The sequence below is a fragment of the Molossus molossus genome, unplaced genomic scaffold (genome assembly GCF_014108415.1).
Source record: "Molossus molossus isolate mMolMol1 unplaced genomic scaffold, mMolMol1.p scaffold_m16_p_1, whole genome shotgun sequence".
Lineage (NCBI taxonomy): Eukaryota > Metazoa > Chordata > Mammalia > Chiroptera > Molossidae > Molossus > Molossus molossus.
In genome coordinates, this window is record NW_023425344.1 from 1,081,569 (window position 1) to 1,097,081 (window position 15,513).

At 66.5% G+C, this 15,513-nt stretch overlaps 2 protein-coding genes across 2 annotated transcripts; both read left to right on the plus strand.

The window, feature by feature from the left end:
- The first annotated feature begins 231 nt into the window (after window positions 1–231).
- Window positions 232–1,906, plus strand: CUNH4orf48 (chromosome unknown C4orf48 homolog). The gene is made up of 4 exons (XM_036244454.1): window positions 232–266; window positions 389–519; window positions 699–787; window positions 1,795–1,906. The coding sequence occupies exons 1-4, from the start codon at window positions 238–240 to the stop codon at window positions 1,858–1,860; spliced, it is 315 nt and encodes a 104-aa protein (XP_036100347.1). The 5' UTR covers window positions 232–237; the 3' UTR covers window positions 1,861–1,906.
- A 6,274-nt stretch (window positions 1,907–8,180) lies between these two features.
- On the plus strand, window positions 8,181–14,361 carry NAT8L (N-acetyltransferase 8 like). Its single transcript, XM_036277160.1, has 3 exons — window positions 8,181–8,523; window positions 10,248–10,412; window positions 12,944–14,361. The coding sequence occupies exons 1-3, from the start codon at window positions 8,181–8,183 to the stop codon at window positions 13,309–13,311; spliced, it is 876 nt and encodes a 291-aa protein (XP_036133053.1). The 3' UTR covers window positions 13,312–14,361.
- The last annotated feature ends 1,152 nt before the right edge of the window (window positions 14,362–15,513 follow it).

Below are 15,513 nucleotides of genomic sequence, written 5' to 3' on the forward strand. Positions count from 1 at the left end.
TGCGCCTACGGAATCCTGCGGCCACCTCGGTCCCTTTAAACTAGCGGTTCCGCAGCCTCCGGGTTTCCATGACGACGACGTCGGAAAGGGAACCCGGGCGGGATCTGGTGAGAGCGCATGCGCGGTGCACGGTGCGCGCCTCGCCCTACGTCTTCCCGAGTCGGGGCGCTGCCTTCGCGGGGTCCCTGAACCACGGCAAGGGCGGGGTCGGGGCAGGGGCGCAGGGCGAGGGGCGCGATGCGGCGTCTGAGGGATGGGGGTTCGGGGTTAGTTCGCGGGCTGAGGTCGGGGCGCTGGGGGCGGGGTGGGGGGCTCGCTGGTCCCGGAGGGCGGGCGGGTATTGTGGAGGGGGGTGCAGGGCGCGCCGACCTCGCCCCGCTCCCTGCAGGGCGGCCATGGCCCCCCGGTCGCCGTGCGGACTCCCGAGGCTGCTGCTGCTGCTGCTGCTGCTGAGCGGGGCGCTGCTGGGCGCCCAGGCCCGCGCCGAGCCCGCCGCCGGGAGCGCCGTCCCCGCGCAGAGTAGGTGCCGCGTGGGTCCCCGCCCAGACCCCTCGGGCAGCGACGCCTCGCCTTGGGGCCCCGCAGTCCCCGGTGGCCGCCCTCCTGTGGGGGGCGGGGGCAGCTGGGGAGGGGGGCGGAGGCCGGTCGCTCCACGGGACAGAGCCCGGGCGACCCCGCAGTGACGCGCGTCCCCGCAGGCCGCCCGTGCGTGGACTGTCACGCGTTCGAGTTCATGCAGCGCGCCCTGCAGGACCTGCGGAAGACGGCCTACAGCCTGGACTCTCGGGTGAGGGGGCCCGCCTGGGGCCGCGGGGTCCCCGCCTCGCGCCCCACCCCGCGCAGTGCCCTCCTCTGGCTCCAGTTGTCCCGGGGCACTCTGGGCGCAAGCCTTACCTGGGAGCACTCCCCTCAAATGCCCAGCACCCCGGTTCCAGCCCCAGTGTGGGAGGGTGAAGTCTGTGAGCCCCCCACCCCCACTCCAAGGCCTGCCGCACTGGGCACGTTTCCCGATGGGCCGCCCCCCAAGCTGAGGTAGAGTACCACTCCCAGCCCAACCCTCCCCAGGTGGGCAGAGAGGGAACTGAGGCAGGGGGGAGGGCTGGTCACTTGGGGGGAGTGCTGGGCATGGTAGGTGGGCTTGGCAGGAGGGTCTGGGAGGGAGGGATTCATGCACAGGCTGCCCCCCAGGGTACTTGGAGGCAGGGGGCAACCTCCAAGTGTGGAATGAACAGTGACCCCCCCCCAGACTCTGTGCCCCAGCCAGAGTCTTTATTTATGACAGAGACATGTCCTCCTGGAATGGGCGAACCCCCGACGTAGAAAGAAGGGGAGGGCCCAGCCTTTTCTGGCCAATTCAGAAGGGCCCCAGACTGAGGCCTGGTCACCCCAGGTCTGAGGGGTCCGAGTCTCTGAGTCTGGAGCTGGGCTCCAGAGAGGAGCCCCCCCCCCATGAGGGGCTGTTAGAGGATGGGGCGCCTGAGAGGGGCTGAAAGGGTTGGAGAAGCAGGGAACAGTGTCTCGGTGGAGGGATGTGGTGCACAGGGCCCCCAGGTGGGACTGGTGCAGGGCACGACCTGTGGGGACGGAAGGGTGGGGAGGAGTTCCCAGGCCAGGCAGGGAGGGCAGCAGAGGACCTGCCGCGCTGGGGTGAAGACAGGTGGGGCCCCGAGAGTCTCAGGAACAGGTGGAGATGGACGGCAGTGGGTTTGGGGAGGAAGCCAGGAGATGGAGCAGCCTTGGGGGCTGGCGGGCGGGGCTGACTCAGTCGTACTGATTGACCCTGTTGCTTTGCAGACGGAAACCCTCCTGCTGCAGGCGGAGCGCAGGGCCCTCTGTGCCTGCTGGCCCACCGGGCGCTGAGGACCCTCGCAAGTACTGTCCCTCATTAATAAACACCCAGCCCAGCACGCCTGTGTCCTGTCTCCCTTCCGGCCACCGGAGCCCACCTGCGTCGTCCCCACCAGTCCCTGGTTGGGCCTCTCTGTGGGCCTTGATGTCCCCAGCTGCCCCGTGTGGGTGGAGGCCCTCTTGGCACCCTGTCCCACAATGGTGCCAATGCTGAGCAGAGACCCACACAGCCGGCCGCCTGTGCGGACCTGTACCCACAGGCACTGTGGCTACGGCAGGTTGGCCTTCCAGGGGCCTGCTTCCTTGCCTGTCTGCCCTGTTCTCAGGGTGGGGAACTAGAAGCTGGCTTGGGCCCTGGGGCGGCCCCAGCACTGAGCCCCTCTGCACTGGAGTGTGGACGGCTGTCACCGAGGCTTCTGGAGGCCCAGCCAGTGGACTCTGCTTAGCAGAGCCTGTGTGGTCAGGGAGCCCTAGGCTCCTCCCAGAAGGAAGGGCTGGACCTTCCCCACAGCCTCCATCCTGCCTCCAGCCTGCCTGCTTTGTCCGTCTGCAGCCCCAGCCAGGCCCCTGGGCACCAGGGACTCCTGGATGGGGGCTGGGCCGGAGGCAGGCATCCTGCCCGTGGTGTTGGGGCCACTCACATCAGTATGTGCTTAGCTTAGGGTCAGGCAGGTCTCCAGGGGGAGCAAGTGACCCCTTCCTCTCTCCTTTTCTCCCTTCCCTCTCTTCGTTTTAAGGTTTTTATCATGAAAGCGATGCTTTAAAACGTTCAGGAGCACAGCAGGGCAATGACTGAAATGACCACTGTGGGACCCTTGGCCTCTCTGGGGCCTTGGTTCCCTGGCGTGGCCGCCTCAGCGTGGCCTCCCTGGAGCTGAAGGCCCCCGGTCTGCCGCCTTCGGACGGCCCGGCTTTAGCCCACGAGTCCCCGGCCTGTCTCGGCCTCCAGATGTTGCCTGTGATCGGTGTGGTCTGTTCCACTCCCCCCTCCAGGCCCCAGCGGGCCCGGCCCTGCCCTCCCTCCACCCCGCTGGCCCCCACAACCTGTCCGTTGTGCTTTTGTGCTTGGAAGCGCCAGCCCGCAGGCAAAGACACGAGTCCTCTGCCCAGGCGGAAGGCCGAGCTGGGTGTCTGGTGGCCGCGATGCCCGGGGACCCACAGCAGGCCAGAGATACTGGAGAAGCGGGAGCCGTGGCCAGTCCAGTGTGGCCTCAGGCCTGGGCACGAACAGTGTGGTGGCAGGGACCGGGATGCCCCTCCTGGGGCCCCAGAAAGGAGCTGAGGGGCAGCCGAGGCAGGTGTTTCTCCCGTAGGGCAGTGTTGGTACCCATGTCTGGTTGACCTCAGTCCCAGGGCCGTTCCTGGGTGCAAGGAGGCAGGGACGCAGCCTGTGTCTGGGTCTGGCTGCAGGCTTAGCAAATACCAACACAGGACTGATGAGGACCCTCAAGTGCAAAACCAAAGGGCTTTTAGGGGAAGTACTTTTCAGTATAAGTATATCCCCTGCAATGTTCCAAACGTAGTTTTACTAAATTTTTTTGTTTTTTATCCAAAATTTAAATTTAGCGTAGCTGGTGATGCTCAGTGGACTGAGCGTGGTCCCATGGACATGCCTGGGTTGCAGGCTTGATCCCCAATGGGGGCGTGCAGGAGGCTGCTGATTGATGCTTCTCACATCCACGTTTCTCTCTCTGGAAAAGCAAAATCAATAAATTTAGTTGGGCATCCTGTATTTTATTGGCAGTCATAAGCCCTGGCACAAATTGGGTTTTTATTTTTTTTAATAATTTCTTTTTTATCCTCACCTGAGGACATTTTTTTGCATTTATCTTCAGATAGAGTGGGAGGGAGAGAGGGAGGAAGAAAGAGAGAGAAACATCGATGTGAGAGAAACACATTGACTGGTTGCCAACCACACGACCCCAACCGGGGCTGGGGACAAACTGCAATTGAGGTACGTGCCCTTAGCAGGAACCGAACCCAGGACTCTAGTCTGCGAACTGACGCTCTAACCACTGAGCCAAACTGGCCAGGGCTAAATAATTTTTTTCTTTATTGATTTTAAAGAGAGAGGGAGAGATGGAAACATCGATTGGCCGCCTCCTGCAGGCCCCCCTCTGGGGATCGGACCCACAACCTGGGCATGTGCCCTGACCAGGAATCAAACCGGCAACCTCTTGGTGCAGGGTCAACGCTCCACCACTGAGCCACACTGGCCGGGCACAAATGGAGGTTTCTAGTGATAGAAAAGATAGGGACAGTTGAGGGCTTGTGACAGAAAGCCTATCAGGGAGGTGCCCTCTGGGAGGAGGTAGGGGCTCCAGTCAGGTGGGGTGGGGTGTGCATGTGGGGAGCAAAGTGGGGGCCAGGAGGCTGCTGGGCATGGTCTGTCCAGCGAGTGGCCCACAGCTGCGGTGTTGGGAGAGGCAGGAGGGAGTGGGGACATTGTGGTGGAGAGGGCCCCTCGGGCCCTGGGGAGCGGAGCAAGCAGGGAGCAGGCACCTTGGGTGGCAAGAACTCAGTCAGCGTGAGAGGGGCCCAGTGGAGGGCAGGGCCGGGCTGGGTGGTGGCAGCGTGAGACGCAGGTGTCTTTGGAAGGACAGCCAACAGGACTGGCCTTTGGAGGGTTTGAGAGACAGGGCGAGGGGAGGAGGATGGATCTGGGAGGAAGGACGGGTTGGGGCCGGATATGCTGGCAAAGAAGTGGGAAAGGGGCTGGAGAGAGAAGGTTGGGGCAGTGCTGGCTGAGGTCCCTGTGGCCTGAGTGGACAGAGGAGAGAGGAATGCTGAGAGGGAGAGAAGAGGGATCCCAGAGGAGACGGGGCAGCCAGGAGGCAGGGCGAGGGCCCCGGGAGGAGGGGTCGGCACGGCACATGCTGCTGAGGTCAAGGCCCCAAACTAGACCACTGCATCTGACCACTCTGGTCATCGCCAACCTTGGCAAGAACAGGAGTAGGGGTGGGGAGGGCCCAACTGGGGGTTCTGTTGGAGCAGCAGAAGTGGAGAGTCAGCACCCACAACTCTGGCAAGGAGTGTGGCCAATGGCCTTGAGCTTCTGTCCTGGAGCCGGGACGCCAAGGTAGCTGAGCGAGGCTAAGCCGGGAGAACAGCTTTTGTTTTTCCTCTTCTCATCCTTCCGTCCTCCAGCAGCCAAGCTTCCACTGCCCCCTGCTGGCCCGGGCCCTCCTGCCCCCAGCCAGCTGGGCATCCCCAGCCCACTGCCCACTCTTCCCCCTTCTGCTCTGGTCACATGCCCGCTCCCTGTTGCATGCGTTCAAGTAGCTTCCTGGAAACCGGGGTGGGGAGGAAACTGAGCCAGCACCCTCAGTTCACAGCCACTCCCCTCGGGCTCTGCACCTGCTCCGTCCTGGCCATGGAGTCACGGCCTGGCCTCCTCCGAGACCTCCCTCCCTCTTCAGCCCCTCGCTGTTTGTCCCTAAGGGCTGCGGGGTGCTCGTCTCTGTTCTGAGCAGTTCAGTCCGTTGACCGCCAGCTGCCGGGAAGCAGGTGGCTGTCAGGAGCGTCCTTCCCCGGGAGTCCTCCAAGCTGGCCAGGTTGTGACCAGGAGTCTGGGTCCGTCACCCGGGGAGATCATCCTCACCTGTCTCATCGCTGCTTCCTCCCTTCCTCTTCTCTGTGGAGACCCTGTCCACTGCACCTGGGCCTTCTGATTCGGTCCTGCGCTTCTGCCCATCTCCGGGCCCTTTGGTTGATGTCCTCCAGCACGCCCACTGACCTCTCATCCTGCCCAGTCCTATTTCCCAAGCCCCTGCCTGTGCCCCCAGGGGAGCTTCTCACCCCCCCCCATTTCCTGTGGCAGGGACAGGCTGCACCCATCGGGTGTTCAGAGGACCACGTGTCTGCCCATGGTTCTGCCGTGGGTCTGCCCGTGGGTCTGCCTCTGGAATGTGGGCACACAGTTCCTCATCTGGGGACTGGCCGAGCCCTGGCAATGGTGTTGGACTGGGGGGAGGGCACCAGGTGGAATCTTAGGGTGGTCTGGCAGCCTGAGGGTCTCAGGTGGGTGGAGGGCTCCCAGAAGCAGAAGCAGAGGAGTGGGTGGGACTTCATGGACAGGTGGGGTCCAGGGGCAGGGTGCTGGGAGAACAGACCGGCTTTGACCTGCCCAGCCCAGCCCGTCTTCTTGTCTGTAAAATGGGCTCCTAATGTGGGCTGAAGGCACAGCCTTCCTGGGGTGGATGGGAGCACCCCCAAGTCTCGGAGGCTCAGTGGTGTGGCCGGGGGCTGCCCTGCTGCCCTTTGAGGTCACCCCCTTTCCAAGTGCATTAAAGCCCAGGCCCTGAAGTCTCCACGACCTTCCAGGTGGCTGTCCGTGGAGTACAGCCCTGGCCCTTCCAAGCTGAGTCTGGCTGCCCCTCCCATCGCCTCCTGGCAGTCTCCAGCCCCTGTGGACCAGCGGATTGGAGCGCTGGGCTGGCCAGGGCACCCTGGACCCTGAGGGCTTTCTGGGACTGGTGGGGGCTGAAGGTGAGGTCAAGCCGCCTGGAGAGAGGGCCCTCTGCAGGTGCAGAACTGAAGGACTGCCAAGGTCACTCAGAGTGTAAGCCCAGGACCCTGTCTGTGCTTCCTTTGCTGGCCCCATCATCAAGCACGACAGTGCTGCAAGTCCCTGAGCTGGCACTCAAAGGCCACCATCACAGCCCAGCCTCCCCTTTCCCTGAAGCCCCTCGACCCTCCAGCCACACCAGCGCCCCTCCTCAAGTCCGGATTGTTCCTGCCTGGACCCCTCGCCTGCCGTTGGCTTGGCTGGGACACGCGCCATCCATCTGGCCGACCTCAGGACACGCGGCCTGGTCCCATGCAGCGGGCCACCCTGCGCTCGGGCGGCACTCGGAGGGAGTTCTGAATGGACCCCTGATCGTCCATGACTCCCTTTCCAGTCCCCTGGAAGGTCACAGCCAGGCGTCTCGGAAACATGGTGTGGAGGTGACTTCCCAGCCCGTCTGCCGCCGCCCCTCGGCAGCCCTGGCTGTGGATTAATTCGGCTCCTTGGATCCTGTCCTCCCTCTGTCTACTCTGCCTGGGTCCCTCGGCGCGACAGTGGCAAGGGGCAGTCCCTTCCTGGCCTCTGGGTGAGGGCAGCCACCTCGCTGGGCCCCAGTGTGCACTGAAGGTACTCAGGCCCGCACCCCTAAGCTTCATCCCCACCAGCGCGTACGGTGAACTCGGCTCCAGGCTGCCTTGTGAGGTGACCTCCGGGGGAATGTGCGGCAATAGGAGGGGAGGGGATGGGCACATAAAGTGCTGGGGGTTCTGGGGCTACTCCCCCCCCCCCGCCTCCACCCTCACCCCTGGCCCGCAGCGTCGGCGGGTCGGGCTCTCCGCGGCTGGGAGAACTTCGCCAGAGCCCCCCCACCCCCACCCCTGCACCTGCACCGAGATCGCAGGACGCATGCGCGGGCCGCGGAAGGCGGGGGCCGGGCCGGGAGGGGTCCTGTGGGCCCCGCACCCCCCTCCTCCCCGCTGCCCGCTACGGGCATCCCGCGTCTGAGCAGGGGGTGCTGCTCTGCGCGACGCGGACATCAGACCGCGCCGCTCGCATCCCCGCGCTTCCAGCCCGCGCGGCCCCGGGCGCACTTTCCCAGGGGCGCCGGGCCGGGGAAGCTGGGGTGCCCCCCAGGGCCCCGCGGGGCGCTGCGTGCAGACAATGGGGCGGGAGACGGAGGTGCTTTCGTGACTGCGGCCGGCGGCTGGAGAGGAAGAGGAGGACGCGGCGCGGCGGGATCCGGTCCAGGCGCTTCCAGGCCCGCGCGGAGCGGCGACGGCGCGGGGGTGCAGAGCCGCCGCGGGAGGCGCTCCGCTCGGAGCCCCACGGAGCGCCCCCTCCAGGCCCGGAGCCCCGGCCGCGCGCGCGCTCGGCCCCGGCCACCCGGCGAGGCTCCGCGGCTGCGTCGCGCCCCGGGCCGCCCGCGCCGCCCCCGCCCGGGCACGTCCTCGCTGGCGGCCGGAGCTCGGCCGCGGTGCAGCGCCCAAGTGTGCCATCGGGCGGGCGCGGAGGCGGCGTCTGCTCCCACCCCCGAGATCACATGGTGACCCTCGGCAGCCAATGCAGTGGACGCTAGGACCCTGCGGGACCCCGGGCGCCGCGACTGCACCGGCGCCGCTGCATTATAAATACTTCTCCAAAATGCGGCGCAGCTCCCAGCGCGCGCCCCGGCCGCCCGCCGCCTCCGCCCCGCGCCCCTGAGCCGCGCCGCCGCCGCCGCCGCCGCCGCCGCGGGTCCGAGGGCGCCGCGCCCTTGCCCTGGGCCCGGGCTGTGCCCGCCCGCCGCCCGGCCCGCGTCCCCGCGCTGCGCCGCCCGGCCGGGTGCATGCATTGTGAGCCTCCCGACATGGTCTGCGAGACGAAGATCGTGGCCGCCGAGGACCATGAGGCGCTCCCGGGGGCCAAGAAGGACGCGCTGCTCGCCGCCGCCGGCGCCATGTGGCCCCCGCTGCCCGCCGCGCCTCCACCCGAGCCCCAGCCCCTGGGCGGAGCGGGGGGCGCGGGGCTGCCCGAGGGGCGCGGCGTGCACATCCGCGAGTTCCGCGCGGCCGAGCAGGAGGCGGCGTGCCGCATCTTCTACGACGGCATCATGGAGCGCATCCCCAACACGGCCTTCCGCGGCCTGCGGCAGCACCCGCGCACCCAGCTGCTCTACGCCCTGCTGGCCGGTCAGTGCGCCGGGACCTGCCGCAGTCCGCGCCCGCCCGGCCCCTCCGGGGACGCGCGCAGGGCTCCCCCTGCCCGGGCACCCCGCCTCCGATGGCCGAGGCTGCGTCCCTGGCCGGACGCGGCCCCGGAGGAAAGCGGACCCCAGCGCCCCCTCGCACGCGCGTGGACACGCACCCGCGCCACCCCGCTCTCTGCGGCGGCCTGGCGAGGTGGCCTCCCGCGGCGGGGCCGGCCGGGCTGCCGGCCAAGGCGCGCCGGCGGGGGCGTGGGAACCAGCGCTGGCCGGGGCAGGGGCTGCGGGAGGGGGGAGCAGGCACCTCCACCTGCGGCCTCGCCTCTCCGTCCCCTCCCGGGTCATCCGGGTGGGGGCGGGGGGCGGCAGGTAGCGCCCAGGCTGCGGCTCCGCGCCTGCCGCGTGTAACTATATATAATCCGCGGGCGGGGGAGGCTGCTCGGCGGCTCCGAGCGCTAATTTATGAAGGGAAGACAGCCAGTTCCGGGGGACGCGGAGCGAGGGGGCGTGGGCCCCCCGGGTGGGCAGCTCCGCAGGGGCGTTGGGGCCTCTCCCCGAAGCGCTTCTCCCATTTCACAGATGAGGAGCTTGAGGCTTGGGGTGCGGTGCGACTTTCCCAAGGTCATGCGGCAGAGGCAACTTTGGCTGCGGGCGCGTCTGCCTCTGGCAGCTTAGATGGGGCCGAGCAGGCTCGGGCCTTCTTGCCTTGTCCTCCCCCCCCAACCCAGGAGGGCTTTCGAGGGGGTCCTGGGAAGGTGGTCCCGGGACCTTCCTGGAAGGTGCCCCTCTTCCCAGGAGGAGTGGGGCGGCCTGCAGGAGCCTTGCCGGGCAACTCCTTGGCTTCCCACCAGGCCCGAGTTGGCAAGAGCGAGGGCAAAGCCCCTCTGCGGAGCCACGTGGGTGGTGGGCAAAGGCCGGGTCTCAGGAGCCCCGCCTGGGGCGCTCCTGCCCGCGGAGGCACTGCTGTCCTCCGGGCGGTGAGACATCCTGGGATGTCAGGTCGCAAAGGCAGCAGACCCGTTTGCTGGGGAGGTTGACGGATGACAGGGAAAAGTGGGAAGGAGCAGCCAGGATGACCTGCTGCTCCTCCGGAGAAAACAGTCCTGGCGTGTCACTCCTCTGTGCAAGCCGGCCGGGCTTACTCACCAGGGGACCTGTGTAGTGTGTGGCTGCTTCCTGCCCATCTCCTGGGGTGGCAGGGCTGGGCCCCCTCCCGAGTCCTCACCGTGCTCCCCTTCTGTGTCCTCACCGTGCTCCCGGTATCCTCACCATGTGCCCCCCAGTCCTCACCGTGCTCCCCTCCCGAGTCCTCACCGTGCATCCCCCGAGTCCTCACCGTGCGTCCCCCGAGTCCTCACCATGGCCCCCTCCCGAGTCCTCACGGTGTGCCCCCCGAGTCCTCACCGTGCGTCCCCCGAGTCCTCACCGTGGCCCCCTCCCGAGTCCTCACCGTGCGCGCCCCCAGTCCTCACCGTGGCCCCCTCCCGAGTCCTCACCGTGGCCCCTCCCGTGTCCTCACCGTGGCCCCTCCCGTGTCCTCACCGTGCACCCCCTCCCGAGCCCCCACCGTGGCCCCCTCCCGAGTCCCCACCGTGGCCCCCTCCCGAGTCCCCACCGTGGCCCCCTCCCGAGTCCCCACCGTGCACCCCCTCCCGAGTCCCCACCGTGCGCCCCCTCCCGAGTCCTCACCATGCACCCCTCTTTCCACAGTGCTCTGTTTTGTCCTCACCCGCTCGCTGCTGCTGACATGCCTGGTGCCAGCCGGGCTGCTGGGTCTGCGTTACTACTACAGCCGGAAGGTGGTCCTTGCCTACCTGGACTGCGCCCTGCACACGGACATGGCCGACATCGAGCAGTACTACATGAAGCCCCCCGGTGAGTCCCCAGGGCCCCAGCCTCCCCCTCCTCTCTTTGCCCCCCTGGCTTCCCCCAGCCTCCCCTCTGGCAGAGCCACCCTAGCTCAGGCCAGGCCTGGGGTGAGGGCCAGGCAAGCGTGGGCCCCATGACTAGACTTCCGCGTGACGGAGGGCTCTGGCCAACAGTTTGGGGTGCAGTGGGCTGGCAGAGGCTAGGGGGCAGAGCTAGGTTCTCGGTGCTGAACCAAGGTCCCTGAGTATCTGCATGGGCCTGCCTGGCCTGGCCATGTTCCTCACGCTGCCGGGTGCCCTTCCTCCGGCATTTACTGAGGGTGGGGTTGCTCTCACCTCTGTGTGGTCCTGTTTGGTCCAAGGTGCCCATTGGTGTCTTATTGGGTCCTGGGCTGCCTGGAATGTCAGGGCCCGGTGGTGGGGGGCGGTATGGCAGGCCCAGAGGACCCTGTGGCTGGGACAGGACTGAAGAAGGCCAGAGGTCTCTCTGCGGGGGCAGGGACCCTGGGGGAGCAGGGGTCTTAAGTTTTGGTCTCTATTTCTGGTCTCTGGACCGCTTAATGCATCAGGGTGCCCCACCCCCAACCCCTGGCAAAGCCTCCTGGAGGGGGAGGGGCTTGGACATGGTCTGGAGGGGCCTGTAGCCCCCTGGGACCACTGTCCGTCCTCCAGGCTGGCCCGAGGCAGGCTTGGTCCTGGGAAGCAGCACCCCTGGTCTTCTCCAAGCCCAGAGCCAAGGTCAGACCCTTCATCTCAGCTCTCGGGGGTGTGAGCATCTCCCAGGTGCTGGAGGGTCCCTGGGCTGAGGAGTGGGGACAGGATGGACTCACATCGTTGGTTGGAGTTTAGCAAGAGCCTGGTGAGTGTCATGGAAGGACAGTGGCGAGCAAGAGAGGCCGGCTGTCCCAGAGCACGGGTGACCTTCCCTGGCACTGCCAGCTCCTATGCCCACCTGTTCCGGCCCGGCCAGCTCACCCTGCAGTGGCTGGTCCCACCCCCACCCCCACCCCTCCAGCTGTGTGCTGGCCTTGGGCACCTTGGGTTTCCTTGACCCTTTCTCAAACCAGACAAAACATCTCGCCAGCCTCACGGAGGCCTAGTTGCAGCCTGGCTCTGCCCATGATGGGCTGGGCCAGAAGGGTGAGGCCCACCTGGCTGGCGCCAGGGTCCAGGAGCTGAGGGGGCTCTGGTTGGGGGCTGGGTGTGGCGTGAGGACCCCACTCTCGGGCCCATGCTGTCTGGGCTGCAGTCTTCCTGAGTGTGACGTTGGGAGCAGGGCCCTCTTGGCCCTCCTGAGACATCTGGTGGGTCTGGGAAGACCCCATGGGGCAGAGAGGCTGGACAGCAGCCAGTGGGGCCACGCTACTTTCATGGGAACTGGGGTCTGGGAGGGGCGAGTCCCCAGGACCTTGGGTGGGCGTGCATGGCGGTGTGCCCTCAGCATCTGACTCTGCCATCCCTAAGGGTGGCCACATGTCAGGTCTCAGTACAGCCCTGCAGGAGACAGGAGGTCTTGCGGATGGACCTGACTGGCTGACGGGGTGCTGCGGGCTGACAGGACAGTGGGGGACCCCCAGGGGCCGTGGAGGAGTGGGGGGTCTTCTGGACAGGGCCCAGGTGCAGAACTTCTCATGGGGAGAGTTTGGTCCTTCGGGGGGGGAGTTGGGCTGGGAGACTTGGTGATGGAGGTGGAGTGGGCATGAGCAGGGACAGGCAGGTGCACCCCTCCCGCCCCCAGCCAGCCCTGGCCTCCCATAACCCCTGGGTCTTTGGTCACCAGAGGTGACCGGCTGTCCCAGTGGCCTGTGCCCTGCAGTCCTCTCTCCTCTGGTCTTCGTTCCCTCTCCCCTCCTTGCTGAGGCCGTGTTCCCTGAGGCCTCTCCCCTCCCCCACCGTCCTCCCCAGCATGGGGCAGTGATGGGTCCCGGCCGTGGGTGGGGACATCGGGCCTGGTCACTAGGCTGGCTGCCCAGCAGAGGCCAGGGTCAGTGTGGGGGGAGTGCCCATGGCCATCCAGGGCTCCCCACTTGGGTTTCTCAAGTGTCTACAGACTTTCCCCTGAGCCTCCCGGAGGTCATGGGGTTCCCAGGCCCGGCAGCCCCTGACCGGAGGGTGGAGGCCAAGGGTTGGCACAGCCACAAGCCCCTGAGATCCCCTGAGGCCCTCGGAGTTGTGGCCCCTAGAGGTGGCCCTGCTGCCCTGGCCTGTGCTCCCAGACCCCACCTAGCGCCCACTGTAGGAGCCCGTGCAGACGTGCTCTCTCCAGCCCTGGGAGGGGCCGGGATGGGTGTGCTGGGCCCTGACGGCTGGGGGCCAGGCGGGCTGGCTGTGCCCACGGCCTCTCTGTGGCCATCGTGGCTGTCCGGGCATGTGGTCTGGGGTTTCTGGGCTGGAGAAGGGCTCGATCGGCTGAGGCCTGCCCAGCTGCTGGTCACGGGGGAGGGACTCCGGCCCAGGTCAGAGGCCACTCTGGACTGCCAGGCTCGGGCAGCTGTGCCACCACAGAGCCAGCAGCCCTGACCGCCCCGTCCCTCACAGGCTCCTGCTTCTGGGTGGCCGTGCTGGATGGCAACGTGGTGGGCATTGTGGCGGCGCGGGCCCACGAGGCGGACAACACCATGGAGCTGCTGCGTATGTCCGTGGACTCGCGCTTCCGTGGCAAGGGCATCGCCAAGGCGCTGGGCCGCAAGGTGCTGGAGTTCGCTCTGGTGCACAACTACTCCGCGGTGGTGCTGGGCACGACGGCCGTCAAGGTGGCCGCCCACAAGCTGTATGAGTCTCTGGGCTTCAGACACATGGGCTCCAGTGACCACCACGTGCTGCCCGGCATGACCCTCTCGCTGGCCGAGCGCCTCTTCTTCCAGGTCCGCTACCACCGTTACCGCCTGCAGCTGCGCGAGGAGTGACGCTGCCCGCCGCCCGCCCGCTGCCTGGCCGCCCGTCCGCCTGCACCCTCCTGCCCACCGGGCTGCTTTCAGACGCTCACCTCGGCGTTTCTGTTGGGTTTTTCCTTTTTCAACATCATGTGGTTCTCTGGCTGGTTCTGGGGAGACGGGGCTATTGCTCATCCGTGACACTTCGGGGGGTGGGTCATCTGCAGCCATGGCCCCTGCCCTCCCTGGCCTGCTGGGGCCACGCCCTGAAGAGTGACCACCCCAAGCCCACACAGCTGCCTGGCCCTGGCTGGCAGGGCTCCTGGCCCACGGCCATCGGGGCGGGCCCGGCCTAGCCCCTGAGCACAGAACCTCTCAGTGAGGCCCCTGCCCAGGGGATCCCTGGCCACCCTCCAGGCTCTGCCTCAGCCGTTGGGCCCCAGGAGGCGTGGCCTGCTGGCCGGCCAGCCACTGTCTCACGGGCCTCTTTGCTCTGTGCATGGTGACCATGTGGCCCGGCTGCAGCATGCTGCATGCCCACAGCTCCTGCCCCGCTGCCCTGCCCCTTGGGCCGGCTGGGCAGTGCCCCTGCCCAGCCCTGAGCTAGCCCCGGGCAGCCACCTGCTTTCAGGAGGGCCGGTCTCATGGGTCCCTTGCTTCACCCAGTTCCGCTTGGCTTTGACACCCAATCACCTTCTTTCCTTTTGGTCGCCACCCCTCCCCTGCCCGGGCTTTGCTGATTGGCGTCATCACCCAGGTGTGGTTCCCATAGAAACCTGCTGCACAGCCGTGGTCAGGGCCCTTCAGGAGAGCAGGATGGGGAGGCTTCTCCCCCAGCGCCAGCTTGCTCGCAGTGGCCTCCCCCAGCCCCCAGGACCTCCCGCCTCACAGCCTGCCCTGAGAATCTTACTAACCCAGGTCGCGGCCACCACTGAGCCCGCAGCTTCTCCCAGCCTGACACCGACCTGTTTTTTTAATACGTTGTTTAGACAGAATAGCACTCTGCATGTCTTTAGTTCTTGGGACAAAGCGGTAGTTGATACCCTCTCTCACACACACCTGTGTGGTCTAGAATCTGCATTATTTCTGGCCCAGTTTGGTTGGGGTGGGGGGGTGGCCGGGTGGGTGGAGGGCTTCAAAATTTGGAATCTGGAGGGAGACCCTGATTTAGCATCATTTCCCCCAAAGAGCATTCCTGGTTGGTGAGGAGGCTGTGGGCCACTCCGTCCAGCCCTGATATGCTGCTGCCTTTGGGAGATACCCTTGGGCCTCAACATCCACTGTGGCTGGGGCCGGGCTGTGCGCTCAGCCTCCCGAGGCTGGCAGCCGGGGCGTTGGCCGTGGGTGCCCTGGACCAGGGCAGCTGGTGGTGGGCAGTGGCCGCATGTCCAGCCCCCAGCCTGGACCCAGCCGCTGTGACCCCTTCACTCGGGGCTTGGAGGAGGGGGAGGGGCAGGGGCAGTGGGCCACTGACCCGGGACCACGGAGGGGACAGTCTTAAAAGGCTCTTCGGAAGCTAGTGAGGGAACAAGATGCCCAGTTCCCGGGAGCCCTGTGCCCCAGCAGCGAGGCGCTCGCGGAGCCTGTACAGACCCGCTCTCCCTGTACATACCCCTGGAGGTGCCCGGCCCCGCTCGGGGTGGGGTTTTGTAGACTGTACAGAAATCGGCACCCTATTTTCTTGCAGCTCTCAGATTTTGTTAACCTGGATTATACAGACAGACGTAAAGTGTTTTAGCAAAATGGAAACAAACAGCTGTGCCTTTTTCCTCTTTCTGTTCGGTTTGGTTTCGGCTGGGGGCAGCCTTAGTTGCCGCGGGGCCTGGTGGGCAGGATGGGCAAGCGGTGGCCTCGGTCAGCGTGGTGGGTCGCGTCGGGGTAGCTCGGGGGTGACCCTGTGCCTTTGGAGCCTCTGGTCCCTGGGGTGGGGCCGCGCATGGGGCCCTGGGGCTGCCGGTGTCTGGTGGATGTTGACCAAGCCCCTTGCTGGCAGTGCTCCTGGGCAGTGGTGTGGCCATTTCCTGTCTGAGCGGGGCTGGGGGCTGCCGCGTCTGCCCCGGTCAGATGGTCCCGAGCGGGTGGACGCTGCCTGGGCTCTTGACCTTTCTCTATTGCCCTTTGTTGCTGCCAGGTCTCGGGGGAGATGCAGGAGGGTGTGGCAGGGTGGCCACGTGCCCGAGCCCTGATGCCTAGCCACTAAGGTGGTGGAGGCATTTGTGCACCCACCAGGCAGGG

Excerpts from the sequence above, each read along its gene's own strand:
- CUNH4orf48 (XM_036244454.1), top strand. The coding sequence starts at position 238 with ATGCGGCGTCTGAGGGATGGGGGTTCGGG. Across the intron at positions 267-388 it reads CTGAGGGATGGGGGTTCGGG|GGCGGCCATGGCCCCCCGGT; the intron begins GTTAGTTCGCGG and ends CGCTCCCTGCAG. Across the intron at positions 520-698 it reads GAGCGCCGTCCCCGCGCAGA|GCCGCCCGTGCGTGGACTGT; the intron begins GTAGGTGCCGCG and ends GCGTCCCCGCAG.
- NAT8L (XM_036277160.1), top strand. The coding sequence starts at position 8,181 with ATGCATTGTGAGCCTCCCGACATGGTCTGCGAGACGAAGATCGTGGCC. Across the intron at positions 8,524-10,247 it reads GCTCTACGCCCTGCTGGCCG|TGCTCTGTTTTGTCCTCACC; the intron begins GTCAGTGCGCCG and ends CTCTTTCCACAG. Across the intron at positions 10,413-12,943 it reads GTACTACATGAAGCCCCCCG|GCTCCTGCTTCTGGGTGGCC; the intron begins GTGAGTCCCCAG and ends CGTCCCTCACAG.